Consider the following 16,706-nt stretch of genomic DNA (forward strand, 5'->3'; position numbering starts at 1 on the left):
CAATCTAAGCACTGCTCACTTAACTTAGCTACGCTTCAGCCGGACGTCTCTCTCTCTCGCTCTCGCTCTCGCTCTCTCTCTAAGCTCGTGGCATGCTTAAGGGACAGAACAGAAGCCCAGAAAGTTTGGGGAAATGCTAAGACATGTAGCTATGCACTGTGGCAGGCAGGCAGCGTGATCTGAAGCGAGACACGCTAGAAGAGATGAGCTTCACAGAGGGAGTAGTCTTCTTATGTCTACTGGTCAGTTTGGAGTAGAGTGGAGTAGACCAGATGTGCCTGGGCTACAGGTGGTGGTGTGTGTATAGATGTGTGTATGTGGAAAGATAGCTCATTGTATTTCTTGACATAATGGAACATTCTGATGCAATGATTTGAAACATATGTTGATACAGTTACAGTGCACAGAATGTATGGTGTAGTGCAGGCCCCAGCTGGGGTGTCACACTGCTTGTCGTGTGTTTGTGCCCTGCACCTGGAGCCTGCCCACCAACCTGCAATAGGAGTTCACCCTCGGGCATCCAGCCATCCACCAATCCTGTTGTCTTGCTGTTGTCATGGTTACCACTGTTGGCCTTCAAACCATTGCAAGCGTGGGTCTTCAGGGCAACTATAGAGTGAGAGAGAAATAGGGAGAGAGAGGTGAAGAGAGAGAGAGAGAGAGAGAGAGAGAGAGGAGCGAGAGAGAGAGAGAGAGGGCTTAAGTCTTTGAAATAGTGTTTACAGAGAACTGCTGTGAATGTCAGAGTGCTTTATAACACACAGGCATGACAGGTCCCTAGCTCATTAACAATTCATTAAACACCATCTCTGAACAGGCTCATTCATTATGACTCGCAAACAACAAACGCCATCCACCACCACAAATATGAAACCAATCATATGGTATTGATAATCAAAACTTCAAACAGTTTAAAGGGGGCTTTAAAGGCTGATGTGGGTTCTGCCAGCGTTCCAGGTTTTCCCTGCAGGCATTGCGGAGTGCTTTCTTTAGCCTAGTCTAGCGCATGCTGCTGTCTATTCTGGCTCTCTGTAGCTGTGCTAATGGCTCTGACTGAGCCCATGTTAGTTTGAAGTACTACTGATGTGTTTGCAAACATTCATTATGAGAGGAGGATGATCCAGTGAGGCAGACAACATTGGCCTGGACAGAAGGAGGAGAAGACCATGGGGGGATAGGGGGAGGAGAAGACCATGGAGGGGATAGGGGGGAGGAGAAGACCATGGGGGGATAGGGGGAGGAGAAGACCATGGAGGGGATAGGGGGGAGGAGAAGACCATGTGGGGATAGGGGAAGGAGAAGAACATGGAGGGGATAGGGGGGAGGAGAAGAACATGGAGGGGATAGGGGGGAGGAGAAGACTATGGAGGGGATAGGGGGGAGGAGAAGACTATGGAGGGGATAGGAGGAGGAGAAGACCATGGAGGGGATAGGGGGAGAAGAAGACCATGGAGGGGATAGGGGGAGGAGAAGACCATGGAGGGGATAAGGGGGAGGAGAAGACCGTGGAGGGGGATAGGGGGAGGAGAAGACCATGGAGGGGATAGGGGGAGGAGAAGACCATGGAGGGTATAGGGGGGAGGAGAAGACCATGGAGGGGATAGGGGGGGAGAAGACCATGGAGGGGATAGGGGGGAGGAGAAGACCATGGAGGGGATAGGGGGAGGAGAAGACCATGGAGGGGATAGGGGGAGAAAGAGAAGGAGGAGATGTGGGAATGAAAAGAGCTAAAGCCTTACAATAAAACACTGAGAAAGTATTCTGAATTATTAGTATACTGAATATGCTTTAGAAAATAGAGAGAGAGATAGAGAGAGAGTAGGAAAGAGAGAGAGATAGAGAGAAAGAGAGACAGAGAGAGAAAATACAAGAATGAGGGAGTGAGAGAGGAAAGAAAAAACAGAGTAAGAGAGAGAAAAAGAAGAGAGGGAGTGAAAGAGAGAAAAGTGAAGGACAGACAGGACAGGGATTTTCTCCACTTGTGTGAGACGTGGAAAAGGCATTAGTGTTGTACGGTGAGAAAAAAGTCACCAACAGGTGTGACATCTCTACAGCACCTCTAAACCTGGAGCATCACTCTGGAGCCTCACTCTGTCCAATGTGTGTGTGTGTGTGTGTGTGTATGCCCATCACTCTGGAGCCTCAGTCTGCCCTCCCTGGAGAACTAACTAGGAGTACTCTACCCACAGTACCCCCTCCACATCCCACATGGTCCACAGTCTGGATCACAGGCTCAAACCAGTGGGGAGGTTGCCTGGCTCTACAATATGGATATACCGTTAAACACCACACACACACATATACAGTAGCTCTAAGAAACACATATTAGAAATCGAAATGAACGTGCCATTTTGGATGTAGGCTACCGCTCAACTGGAGAAAATGAAGTTTGAGTTGTAACACCCAAACACAGAGAGGAGAGGGATTAGACTCTACAGTCTTTCAGCGTGACCTCTGACCCCTATACAACTCCCTGACCCCTGACCAGTGTGTGGACATGATGCTCTAAATGACCAACACACAGGTCTATAGTGATCTGGAGTAGGACTTGATTGAGGGGGCTGGGGGGGTGAGGCTAGAGGGGACAATAGAGGGGTCACAAGGTCAACACACCCACCATCCTAGGACTTAGTTGTGGGGGTTAAGTCTATCGCCATCAGGTCAATGTGCTGGAGGTCAGACCCAGACTCAGACCCAGACTCAAACTCAGACTCAGACTCAGACTCAAACTCACACCCAGACTCATAATCAGACACAGATTCATACTGACACACTAAACCCTTCTGCTTGGCAATGAAATAAACTCATCTACTGGGAAGTATCAGTAAAGGAATAGAAATCAGCATTCCTTTTCTGTACGGTGAAGATAAGTTAAACGTGATAGAAAAAGGTTTCAGCTGTTTAATCCGTTAAAATTCAAAAAAAGGCACTCTAACACAGTTTAATTAATACATGACCAAACAATGTTCCCTTGCTCCTCAATGACAAAGATTTGACTCTGTTTTGGTGGAGACAAATGGAGAAGTTTAAACGTTAAAAGCCAAGGGGAAGCTTTGGAAAGAGATTTCTGCCTCGGACTACATCGGTCTGTTCCTTCAAAGGCATTGTGGAAGTTCTGTGGCCTCTTTCCCATTGGCTTTAGCTGGATTCCACCAGCGACAGGGCTATAAGGCCGGGCGGCCAGCACGCAACCAATGGTACTTCTCAGGACCCCAACACAGTCTCTGTGACTGGAAGGCAAAAACAGCGATACTAATCGTTTCACCTTGCATGCAGAGATCCCCAGAAACTCCTTGTCCAAACGAGTAATAAAGATTTGAAATGATAGAAACTCTCATAGTATTCCGTGAACAGTATTAAAGGGGTTGGGAAATGCAGGTTCACCGTGACTAGAGACGACATAAATACTCTACTTAACCTTTGAACCTTTTATTACTCAGTGATTCCTTATTGTAAAGTGAGTTGAAGTGTATATTGTAGCCTCTCTGATGAGATTCAGCACTTTGCAGATGTTTTTTAAAGCACTAAAACTGCAAATGAACAAGCACATCTGTAAAGTGGACAACAGATAACGGCTTCAAAGGCAAAACCGCTGATTTGATGTGAGGTTGGTGTTTACGCACAATATCACCAATGACCCTCACAGCATTCCCTGTTTGAAAGGGGATTGGGAAATTCTTCTCTGTTAGGGACAGAACAAGCTAAGGGACATACTACAGTACACTACAGTACAGTATATTACACTACAAGGCAGTACAGTACACGACAGTACATTATACTACACTACACAGGGTCTAGTGGCTGTCTATCTGTCCACTTGGAGTTAAAAGCATGCTACCCTCTCTCTCTCTCACACGCCCAACGTTGCTCTCACGAACACGGACCTGTGTCTCATTTCCACAATGAAGCAGTAGAGCAGTAGCGTGTCAGTCTGCCTTCCTCTCTCTCTTCCTCTCTCCTCTCTCTCTTCCTCTCTCTCCGGCCAACAAGGAAAAGTATTCCTAGTTAGCAGGGCTGTTTCCCCTAGCTACCTGAAATCCAGAGTCAGGCGGCTAGGGAAGCATGTGGAAGAGAGGCTGGACATCAATTGGGTGAAACTGGGCGGTCGGATCATCCTTACAAAACATGAATTGACACGCTGGTGCAAATAGCGTAGCGTTGGTTTTCTGAAGAAGAAGAAGAAGAGACGGCTCCTTGTTGCTATTCTGGACAGAACAGAGCAGGATTCAGTTAGAACCCTGGCTCATTGAACTCATCTTCATCCCATCTCTTCAACAGAATCAACTCTTTCATTCAACATAAGAGATCGACTGGATTCTGGAATGCTCATAATCAACCCAGCACATTCTACGTACAGCCCAGACAAGCGAGAAAATCCACTATAACGTTAGCTATAGCCAGTGCTGGCTTGACGGCAAGCGCCATTACATCACACTATTCTAAGTGAATGAACAGGGGAGCGATGAGAGATTTCTCTGAGACAGAGTGCAGCGTCGTGGAACCACACAGGCTGCTGCTGTTGAAGGGAGAGCCGGCAGAGGAGAGGCATGTCAGCCATCAAACATTAACACCAGGGCCTATTTGTGCGCCGCGTTACGTGTCGATGACACCACAGCAGCAGCAGATGCCTGTGACACACACACAGCGCCCGGGGCGCCTAGGAAACAGCAATTGCTTTTGACTCCGTAGAACAAGGGGAGTGCCTGCCTGCCGCCCGCTTACTGAACACACACACTTCCTGTTGGCATAATGTGGTGGCAGCCAATCAGAATAAGAGCTCCTCAGTTCCAGTGTACAGATGACCAACTCCATTGGTTGCGGGCCACCACCGGCATTCTCTAACCTTCCCTACCTCTGGCTGTGACTCTGTGGCTGAGTGTACTGGGGATAGATGGCTACTGTACTGCATACTGTAAATATATGGCTGTGTGGTTGAGTGCATACCCATGCACTTTTCGTAGCTGTCTACATACCACCACAGACCGAGGCTGGCACTAAAACCGCACTCAAGGAGCTGTATTCCGGCATAAGCAAACAGGAAAACGCTCATCCAGAGGTGGCGCTCCTAGTGGCCGGGGACTGTAATGCAGTTTTACCTCATTTCTATCAGCATGTGCAACCAGAGGGAGAAAAAAAAATTCTAGACCACCTTTAATCCACACACAGAGATTAAAGGTGGTACAAAGCTCTCCCTCGCCCTCCATTTGGCAAATCTGACCATAACTCTATCCTCCGGATTCCTGCTTATAAGCAAAAATTAAAGCAGGAAGCACTAGTGACTCGGTCTATAAAAAAGTGGTCAGGCAAGCAGATGCTAAACTACAGGACTGTTTTACTAGCACAGACTGGAATATGTTCTGGGATTTTTCCGATGGCTTTGAAGAGTACGCCACATCAGTCACTGGCTTCATCAATAAGTGCATTGAGGATGTCGTCCCCACAGTGACTGTACGTACATACCCCAACAATAAGCCATGGATTACAGGCAACATTCACACTGAGCTAAAGGGTAGAGCTGCCGCTTTCAAGGAGCGGGACTCTATCTGGGAAGCTTATAAGAAATCCCGCTATGCCCTCTGACGAACCATCAAACAGACAAAGCGTCAACACAGAACGAAGATCGAATCGTACTGTACCAGCTCCGACTCTCGTCGGATGTAGCAGGGCTTACAGACTACAAAGAGAAGCACAGCCGAGAGCTGCCCAGTGACACGAGCCTACCAGACGAGCTAAATAACCTCTATGCTTGCAAGTAACACTGAAACATGCATGAGAGCATCAGCTGTTCCGGACGACTGTGTGATCACGCTCTCCGCAGCCGATGTGAGTAAAACCTTTAAACATGTCAACATTCACAAGGCTTCTGGGCCAGACCGATTACCAGGGCGTGTACTCTGAGCATGCGCTGACCAACTTGCAATTGTCTTCACTGACATTTTCAACCTCTCCCTGTCTGAGTCTGTAATACCAACATGTTTGAAGCAGACCGCCATAGTCCCTGTGACCAAGAACACTAAGGTAACCTGCCTAAATGACTACCGACCCGTAGCACTCACGTCTGTAGCCATGAAATTCTTTGAAAGGCTGGTCATGGCTCAAATCAACACCATTATCCCAGAAACCCTAGACCCACTACAATTTGCATACCACCCTAACAGATCCACAGATTAGGCAATCTCTATTGCACTCCACACTGCCCTTTCCACACCTGGACAAAAGTAACACCTATGTGAGAATGCTATTCATTAACTACATCTCAGCGTTCAACACCATAGTGCCCTCAAAGCTCATCACTAACTAAGGACCCTGGGACTACACACCTCCCTCTGGAACTGGATCCTGGACTTCCAGACGGGCCACCCCCAGGTGGTAAGGGTAGGCCACGCTGATCCTCAACACGGGGGCACCTCAGGGGTGTGTGCTCAGTCCCTTCCTGTACTCCCTGTTCTTTAATTATTTGTTGTTCTTATCTCTTACTGTCTGTACTATTTTAAATAATGTTACTGTACTAATGTAAACAGCTATTGTCTGTACTATTTTAAAGATGGTTACTGTACTAATGTAAACAGCTACTGTCTGTACTATTTTAAAGAATGTTACCGTACTAATGTAAACAGCTACTGTCTGTACTATTTTAAAGAATGTTACCGTACTAATGTAAACAGATACTGTCTGTACTATTTTATAGAATGTTACTGTACTGATGTAAACAGCTACTGTCTGTACTATTTTAAAGAATGTTACCGTACTAATGTAAACAGCTACTGTCTGTACTATTTTAAAGCTCTGTGAACTACTCTACTAAATAGTGTCACAGATAGGTTTCAACCATGAACACAAATGAATCAATTAACAGTTATCTCTCACTCTCCTTCTCTGAAACCCTCTCCCCCCTTCTCCCTCTTCCTCCGCCTTCCCACAAATCGCACATCACCAATAGAGTGTGTGTGTGTGTGACATAAACAGTGACCCGTTAAATGTGACAGCTTGTGTTGGGGACACACATGCAACCCTCCAACCCAGACCCCCCCCCCCCGATTCATGAATTATTAATGAAAATTACCCAGAAAGTGTGTGTGTCTGGGCGTCTCTGTTTGTCTGTGTGTGTGTATGTGTGTATGTCTGTGTGTTGAGAGGAAGCAGCTCGAGCTCACACTGGGGAAAGGGGTGGGGATAACACACACACACACACACACACACACACACACAGGGGAAGGAGTGAACTGCCCGCCACCACACCATGGGCCAAGAGACACCAATGGGACGTGTGAAATATGTATGTAGCTAATGGCCCAAACGAACAAGGTCAATCCCAGGTGAGTTCACCAAATCCTCCTGCTAAACCCCATCTCTAACCGTAGGGGAGAGAACATTCAACCTCATCGTAGGTTGTTAGCAGTGACGTAGAGGTGACAACATCCTCCTGCTAAACCCCATCTCTAACCGTAGGGGAGAGAACATTCAACCTCATCATAGGTTGTTAGCAGTGACGTAGAGGTGACAACATCCTCCTGCTAAACCCCATCTCTAACCGTAGGGGAGAGAACATTCAACCTCATCATGGGTTGTTAGCAGTGACGTAGAGGTAACAAACAAACAAATAGGTAGGAAAACGCTGATTTCCGTTAATGGAAACTAAAGTAACGCTCCCTATATTTTCAATACATTTATTCCTGCAAAAATTGGGTAAACACTCTCTCAAAAAAACCAAAAAAAAGGTTACCTGCGTTTACCCACCACTACACCACTGGTTGTTAGTGATAGTTCAAGCCCCGAGCACAGGCCCTGACTGTCTAGTTGTAGATTCTGGACACATCTTAAAGCATTACTCCAGGACTGAACGGAAATGGTACAATATTGAGATGGTTCACTCATTAGAGGACTGTTCCATTCATGTTATGTTATGTTTCCCTTCGCCTGTCGGTGAGATGCTGGACCCGGACATATGAGTGCTAATCGTATTTTAGCCTCGTTGATATCTCTGTCATGCTGTGCAGCACAATAACATCGCTGAACACTTTGAATCACGTTAGATGACCCTATATTTAGCTTGGTAATGAGGAACATTATTAAGATGTGATTAAGGCCATTCTATGCTTATGACGTGATGTGAACTTTTGTATCATTTAAATCAAAACATGAGTAATTATACAGCCAGTATTCCATGCAACAAGGCACATGGATTTCCTGAGTGGCTGAGCAGGTGCAGTAGAGGAGAGAGAGAGAGAGAGAGCGATGCTGCCTGGGACACAACACTATACAACGTTACTACAACGCCACAGGCTGGTCCCAGATCTGTTGGTGCTGTCTTGCCAACTGCTACGGTCACTGTCATGCCAAACTTGACCATAGGAGTTGGTTATACAGCACAAACAGATCTGGGACCAGGATACTTTAATGCTGTACTATGACACCGCACCAGAAAGTTGCTCTACAGGGCTTCCACTTTAGCCTTGGTACCAGTCGTTGTGCTTTGTTGTCATGCCAAACAAGGAGTGGCAAGGAGTGGAATGATAGCACAAACGGACTGGTACCCAGGCTACTTCCACTCTCTATTCTAGCGTGAGATCAGTGCCTCTCTGGGTGGGGAGGATCGACTTAACCGTCTTAACACACCAGGGAGGCTTAGGATCAGGAAGTAGAAATAGAACAGGTGTAGCTTAGCACAAACACTCAACACTCACAAACCCTTCCCCACCCAAACCATCCTTTATTTTAGAAAACAGAACCACTAGCATTAATTAATTAATTTACCACTAGCATAAACAACATCTGAAGAGTGCAGTATGTACTGCTCCAACACACACACGCACGCACGCACACACACACACGAAGATGATAATAACATGAACTGAAAAGCGATGTAGTGTTACGTAAGCCCTAATCTGCCTGCTCTCAGATCACAGCAGAGCAGATGGCCTATCCTGGAAACAGTGGTGTTTGGATAACCATAAAGCGCAATCAGGACAACCAAGTGTAAATACAACATTTTACATTCACGTCATTTAGCAGACCGTCTCATCCAGAGCGACTTACAGGAGCAATTAGGGTTAAGTGCCTTGCTCAATGGCACATTAACAGATTCAAACCAGTGACCTTTTGGTTACTGGCACAACGCTCTAACCGCTAGAGTACCTGCAGCCAAAATACAATACAACTTAGGCCAGGATTCAATCGGATCACGTTTTGTCTGCTATGCGCCATTTAAAGGTCATTTCCGACTGAGCTGACATATGCAGTGTTTACCGTGAACACGGGAACGTCGCCTTTAAAAGGTGCAGTCGACAAAGCGCGTTCGGACTGAATCCGGGACTAGAACTTTTTTTGAATGGAAAACAATACGAAGGTCACAAGTTACAAGATTATGATTTGTTTTCTGACTGACTGACTGACTACCCCAGACAATACTGAAAGCTTAAAGAGAGAGGGAGCGCTCCCAGTTGAATAACCTCCACCACACTCGACTGAATAAATCAATCAATGAATTATGATGACACTCAACTGAAAGGAAAGCGCACACATGGCTGAAAGAAATGATCCAGAAAGAAACCTTGAAGACGCCAGATGTCCTCAGAGACTAATAAAACATGTGTGTTTGGCTTCCTGCCAGATCCCGCTGTCTGTCTGTATAAACAACACTTAAAAAAAACAACATGTACCGTGAAATGTCCTTGACGCTGTCAACTTGGTTAAAATTAGGATGTTTATTTTATCAAAAGATAGTAGGCCTCCTGAGTGAGAAAATCTGTCATTTGTTTCTCTTTTCCCCCCGGTACTTCTTTGTGATTCCGTCTTTAAAAAGCACACCCCCTTGTTGCAAAGCATTTCCCAATGGGATATTAAAGTATACTATTACATTCTCTTCCTCTTCAAGACTGTCTGAAAGCACTTTGTTCATCTGAGGGTGAGGACAGCTGCACAGCAACAACAGACGGCTAACATGATCACGGTACCACTGTATCATGGTCACAGCAAGCAATGCTACTATTGTCGCATAATGTGGCTTTAATCAGCTGATCCGATCAGGACAGGCGAGAAGTGCATATGACACAGTACAGTTGGAGAGGACTATGTAGCTGGCTAAGAGGACTCCTTCCTCTTCCTGGAATACCTGGGATACATTTTGATGCCGCAATGAGCTGTGAATTGGATTACAGTGGTTTGCTGATGACTCTCATTGCCAAGGTTATCCGATCCAAGCACATAGCCATGCTGTACCATTCAACCTCCTTGGACTCAATGAATCCCTGGCTGTTCAGGGCTGGCTCCCAAATTACACCCCATAGCTGGATATGGGGGGTAATCTATTTTGGGCGATTTCAGCCCCCCCATTGCTTAGCAACTCAACACCATGAGTCTCTCTTCCTGATGTGGGTAACAGAAGGAAGCGGATTCTGAAATGTTAAGACAGAGCTGAGGACATGTTAAGTTAGAACTGCTTTTTAACCTACATGGAAGTGTACAGTTTGGAACACGAGCCTTAAGTGTACATGTTCATACTGTAATAGTAGAACACATACAGTTGAAGCCGGAAGTTGACGTACAACTTAGGTTGGAGTCATTGAAACTCGTTTTTCGACCCCACCACACATTTCTTGTTAACAAACTATAGTTTTGGCAAGTGGGTTAGGACATCTACTTTGTGCATGACACAAGTTATTTTTCCAACAATTGTTTACTGACAGATTATTTCACCAGAAAATGATGTCATGGCTTTAGAAGCTTCTGTTTGTCATAGTTTGAGTCAATTGGAGGTTTAACTGTGGATGTATTTCAAGGCCTACATTCAAACCCAGTGCCTCTTTGCTTGACATCATGGGAGAATCAAAAGAAATCAGTCAAGACCTCAGCATTTTTGTAGACCTCCACAAGTCTGGTTCATACTTGGGAGAAATTTCCAAACACCTGAAGGTGCCACGTTCATCTGTACAAACAATAGTACGCAAGTATAAACACCATGGGACCATGCAGCCGTTATACTGCTCAGGAAGGAGATGTGTTCTGTCTCCTAGAGATGAACGTACTTTGTTGTAAAAAGTGATAATCAATCCCAAAACAACAGCAAAGGACCCTGTGAAGATGCTGGAGGAAACAGGTACAAAAGTATCTATATCCACAGTAAAACGAGTCCTATATTGACATAACCTGAAAGGCTGCTCAGCAAGGAAGAAGCCACTGCTCCAAAACTGCCATAAAACAGGTTTGCAACTGCGCATGGGGACAAAGATCATACTTCTTGGAGAAATGTCCTCTGGTCTGATGAAACAAAAATATAACTGTTTGGCCACAATGACCATCGTTATGTTTGGAGGAAAAAGGGGGAAGCTTGCAAGCTGAAGAACACCATCCCAACCGTGAAGCACAGGGGTGGCAGCATCATGTTGTGGGGGTGCTTTGCTGCAGGAGGGAATGGTGCACTTACCAAAATAGATGGCACCATGAGTTGGGAAAATTATGTGGATATATTGAAGCAACATCTCAAGACATCAGTCAGGAAGTTAAAGCTTGGTCGCAAATGGGTCTTCCAAATGGACAATGACCCCAAGGACACTTCCAAAGTTGTGGCAAAATGGCTTAAGGACAACAAAGTCAAGGTATTGGAGTGGCCATCACATAGCCCTGACCTCAATCCTATAGAAAATTTGTGGGCAGAACTGAAAAAGCATGTGCGAGCAGGGAGGCCTACAAACCTGACTCAGTTACACCAGCTCTGTCAGGAGGAATTGGCCAAAATTCACCCAATTTATTGTGGGAAGCTTGTGGAAGGCTACCCGAAACGTTTGACCCAAGTTAAACAATTTAAAGCAATGCCACCAAATACTAATTGAATGTATGTAAACTTCTGACTCACTGGGAATGTGATGAAATAAAGAAATGTTGATATATATCATTCTCTCTACTATTATTCTGACATTTCACATTCTTAAAATAAAGTGGTGATTCTAACTGACCTAAAACAGGGAATTTTTACCAGGATTAAATGACAGGAATTGTAATAAACTGAGTTTAAATGTATTTGGCTAAGGTGTATGTAAACTTCCGAATTCAACTGTAACTGTGTTTTCTTATGTGTAAAATGTCACTACGTAGAGTAAGGGAATAGCAGCTCTGAATCCAGCTGAGCCAAACCTCAGCGCTGTGCAACACTTGTCATAAACAACACTTCCTCTTTAACAACAAAACACTTCCAAGAACTGATGCATCGGCAATTCCAGTTCCACTAGGAGTGTCTGACGCTGGATGATGTAGCCTACAGGGCAACAACACACACACGCACACACACACACACACACACACTGCATGGTGGCCCTGATCCTGTTTGATGTTGCCTACAGGGCGCCAATACTGTAGCTAGCCAACTGGCAGCACTGACATGGGTTCTCACTGTTTCATGGGGTAGCAGAGAGGAGAGTGCACACACACACACACACACACACACACACACACACACACACACACACACAAACACACAAACACACAAACACACGCGCGCCAGTGGGTGGCCAGAGAGGGCAGGGCAGGCACATTTGGGGTGGCCCCGCTGGGAGAGAGAGGCCCGGGCACTAACCGGACTAATTTATGGATCTCCTGTTTGTCTGCTGGTTTCATTACACACTAATTACAAAAGACAAACATCAATATGCCTCTTGATTAAATAAAGCTGTTTATGCTCTGTAACTGCCTGTAGCAATGACTCCCAACAATGTACAGCATACCACCGTTCTGCCTATGTATCAATTTCAGTCAACTCCATAAGCTCCATAGGCCTACAGTACACCGCGTGGGTTCGGGTTACACCATACGATAGTTGAAAAGCAGAAGAAATGAAATATTGATCATGTGGACAACACATGAAATGTTTCTGGGAGTAAACACAGTAAACAGAAGGGGAAATAAAGGATCTGATAAACACACAGTGAAAGTGACAGAGACCAGGCGGGAAATAGTCACATAAACGAGTCCATCACTGGGGCCGTTGTTCCTCATCCATACCGGACATCTACTCAACGGGTTGTCTGAGGAAGACCCGCAACATTATCAGGGACCCCACACACCCCAGCCACAGACTGTTCACTCCTGTACTGCCTGGCAGACGGCGTCGGAGCATGGGGTCAGGGACAAGCCATCAGACTGCTGAACACTTGATCCCAGACTGACCATTTGTGCTGACTCTGCACACCGTAGCACACATGAACTCACTCACACAGCCTCACATATGCACAACACATGTACACACACACACACACACGCACAAACACCGAGATGTACGTTATTTGGCCCTACTACATGTCTGCCAGAAGCAGCTATCTGTCAATGTAAACATTGACGTGACCAATAAGTCCCAGGTAGTAGTGGATCTGTCAGTGTGGATTTGTACAGCCTTCGCTCTCCTTCCCACCGCTTTGCTGGTACGTGTACACACACATAAAACACACACATAAACACACAAACACACACACACACACGCACACACACACACACAAACACACACTCAGGCTACACACACATCGCAACTGCTGCTATTAAGACATCTATTTATTAATGCTAAACTGCACAATTTAAACACTTTGCTCTCAATATCCCCCTTCCTGACACCGGTGTAAATATTGTACTGTAAATGCCTGTAAATGCCTTCCTTCTATATTATATAGAAAAAAATACGTATACTTTATAATTTTTTATTTTTTATATTCTTGTTGTCACATTATTGAGAGGTGAACCTCCAAACCAGCATTTCATTGTACCGTGTGTACACCATGTGTATCCTGTGGATATGACAAATAAACTTGACTTGAATCTGGGATCCGGGTTTAGAAGGATCTTCGGTGGCCTGGCATTGCTATGGAGAAGGAGCTTTTAGAAGGAGACTGCATGTCAAATGTGAATTGGTCCAACCATTAAGTCAGCAGCATCTCAGCTGAAAACCAACGCAAACCACAGGCAATAAAGCTCCTGTTTCCAGTCATGATGACCAAATAAAAAAACAACACTACGTGAACAAAAGTCGGATCATAAGCGGTCAAAAGAACACGCTAGTCCAAATTAATGTCACAAAATGTCATATTACAGTTTTTTTTAAACAACGGTAAGATTTCATTTCAGTAGCATGACGCTTTTGTCACAGCACATTCCCTCTCTATTTCATTTTGTGGAGACTGTTTTCCCTTGAGTTTTTATTGGAGCGAGTAGAGTAGTGGATAGCTATCAGGAGACTGCAATGCCTTGTGACAGCTCGGCAGCAGAGCACTGGAACAGTCCCCACTCCATCAGATTTTAATGAGCGTTAATTGCCACTTAAAGCAGAAAAATGTGTGACTGACACACAATGATGGACGATTCCCTGGCCTTAATAGTGGGTACCGTGGCTGGGACGGGTTCCTGCTCAGATAAGAGAGTCTTTGTCCCAACACTGTCTCTAGTTATTCTACTGTCTCACAAGTCATGGCAGAGGGAGAGAGACAAGGAGGGGAGAGAGACAGAGAGGGGAGAGAGACAGAGAGGGGAGAGAGACAGAGAGGTAGCTGTGACTAGTGCTAACAGGAGGAGAGAGATGGAGAGAGAGAGAGAGAGAGAGAGAGAGAGAGAGAGAGAGAGATAGGGGAGAGAGATAGAGATGTAGCTGTGACTAGTGTTAACAGGAGGAGAGAGAGAGAGAGAGAGACAGAGAGGGGAGAGAGATAGCTGTGACTAATGCTAACAGGAGGAGAGAGATAGAGAGAGAGAAAGACTGTTGCCACAAGAAAAGGGCAACCAGTGAAGAACAAACACCATTGTAAATACAACCCATATTTACTCTTATTTATTTTCCCCTGTGTACTTTAACCATTTGTACATTGTTACAACACTGTAAGTGAAATAAACAATACAAATGAACAGTAAACATTACACATACAGAAGTTTCAAAACAATAAAGACATTACAAATGTATAATATGACATTTGTAATGTCTTTATTGTTTTGAAACTTCTGTATGCGTAATGTTTACTGTTCATTTTTATTGTTTATTTCACTTTTGTATTTTATCTACCTCACTTGCTTTAGCAATGTTAACACATGTTTCCCATGCCAATAAAGCCCCTTGAAATGAATTGATAGCTGTGACTAGTGCTAACAGGAGGAGAGAGAGAGAGAGAGAGAGAGAGAGAGAGAGAGAGAGAGAGAGAGAGAGAGAGAGAGAGAGAGAGAGAGAGAGAGAGAGAGAGAGAGCTGTGACTAGTACTAACAGGAGGAGAGAGATAGAGAGACAGAGAGGGGAGATAGATAGCTGTGACTAGTTCTAACAGGAGGAGAGAGAGAGAGAGAGAGAGAGAGAGAGAGAGAGAGAGAGAGATAGCTGTGACTAGTGCTAACAGGAGGAGAGAGATGGAGAAGGAGGAGGGAACTCGTGGCTCATCATGTCTCCATTTCAAATCTACAGTAAGCCTCTCTCTGGCTAAAATTGTCATCATGCTCAAAGTTTACCTGAAAGCTGCCAAAGCAATTAAAAGAACTGTAAGCTGTGTTGGCAGGAGTCTGTTTTCCTCTACTCCTCATAAGACAGTTTGACTGATCTGTATGGAAGCTTCAGTCTAATAAGGGACCAGGGCTGTGATCAGTTCAACACACACACGCACGCAAACACACAATCACACTGGGGAGGGATGGGGCACTAGGGTCGGGCTTAGCCAAAATAAACATGGCTGTTGTTGTGAAAATATGGAGGCCTGTGGCTGGAGTACGGTGTGTGTCTGTGTGTGTGAGGGGGTTCATTGATGGAACATAATGATAGTGCTTTGTACACACACACACACACACTATGGGATCAGTTTTTCCAGGAATTAAGACAAGCTTGTTGACAGACTGATGGTGTAAGGTAAAGAGCAGGAATTTGGAGAGAGAGAGAGAGAGAGAGAGAGAGAGAGAGAGAGAGAGACAGAGAGAGAGAGAGACTATTAGTTCTTCTTTATCTACTGAATGTCATTATCTCTCTCTCTAATAGCACTGGGCACTACAGTAGGTTGAACCATGAGAAAATAGGTCAGTTGATGGGGAGGTACACTCCGGTAATCACACCAAGGCGACCTTTTAAGACCAATGTATTCCTGTCTGGCTACCTTGACATAGCAGCACAAGACTGGCCCTTTTGTGTCCACAAGGTTTGATTCTGTTGTGCTGCTGGGGTTTTTTTTCACCCCTCCCCCCCTTCTCATTTTATTTTTCAAAGGAGTATAAACTCTCTTTAAGGGTATTAACCCTGTTGTTTTTACTCCAAAATACTTTTATCCTCAAATGCACCTTTTCAGCTCGATGTAATGACAATATGTTGATAGTAAGACATTGAAAACAAAAGCGACACTTTATTTTGTGTCTCAGTTCTGAGAACTGTTTAACAATGTTACACTTATAAAAGCTATATTTCTTTAATGTCCAAGACCTGGAACTGAACTTTCTATAACGGGGTTCTTTGTTCGTTTTTGCTCTCTAGCCACCCACTTGGTTTTTGCTTTTTAACCAGTTTCAGACAAACCTCTGTCTTGTTCTCTGGCTCTGTGTGGTCCACAAAGTCCTCATCCATCACTTTTCCATTGGCTCTAGTCAATTCATCATGGACCAGTCATAAGATGGTTAGCACATGGCCCCCTTCTCTCTCCATTTACCAATGTGATCTGGAACCGTCATGGTTGAGACTCATTCAAATCAATTGAACTATGGATGTAAAGAAGACA

General features: G+C 45.0%; 1 protein-coding gene across 2 annotated transcripts in view; it reads right to left on the reverse strand.

Moving 5' to 3' along the window:
• Nucleotides 1-16,706, reverse strand: part of LOC110495916 (aryl hydrocarbon receptor) — an 80,695-nt gene that overhangs the window by 54,385 nt on the left and 9,604 nt on the right. For both annotated transcript variants that reach the window (XM_036952419.1, XM_036952418.1), the window contains one exon: nt 494-609. In XM_036952419.1, coding sequence (XP_036808314.1) covers nt 494-609 — 116 coding nt within the window. The remainder of the gene's footprint in view (nt 1-493; nt 610-16,706) is intronic.

This window comes from Oncorhynchus mykiss, chromosome 18 (assembly GCF_013265735.2).
Source record: "Oncorhynchus mykiss isolate Arlee chromosome 18, USDA_OmykA_1.1, whole genome shotgun sequence".
Taxonomy (NCBI): Eukaryota; Metazoa; Chordata; class Actinopteri; order Salmoniformes; family Salmonidae; genus Oncorhynchus; species Oncorhynchus mykiss.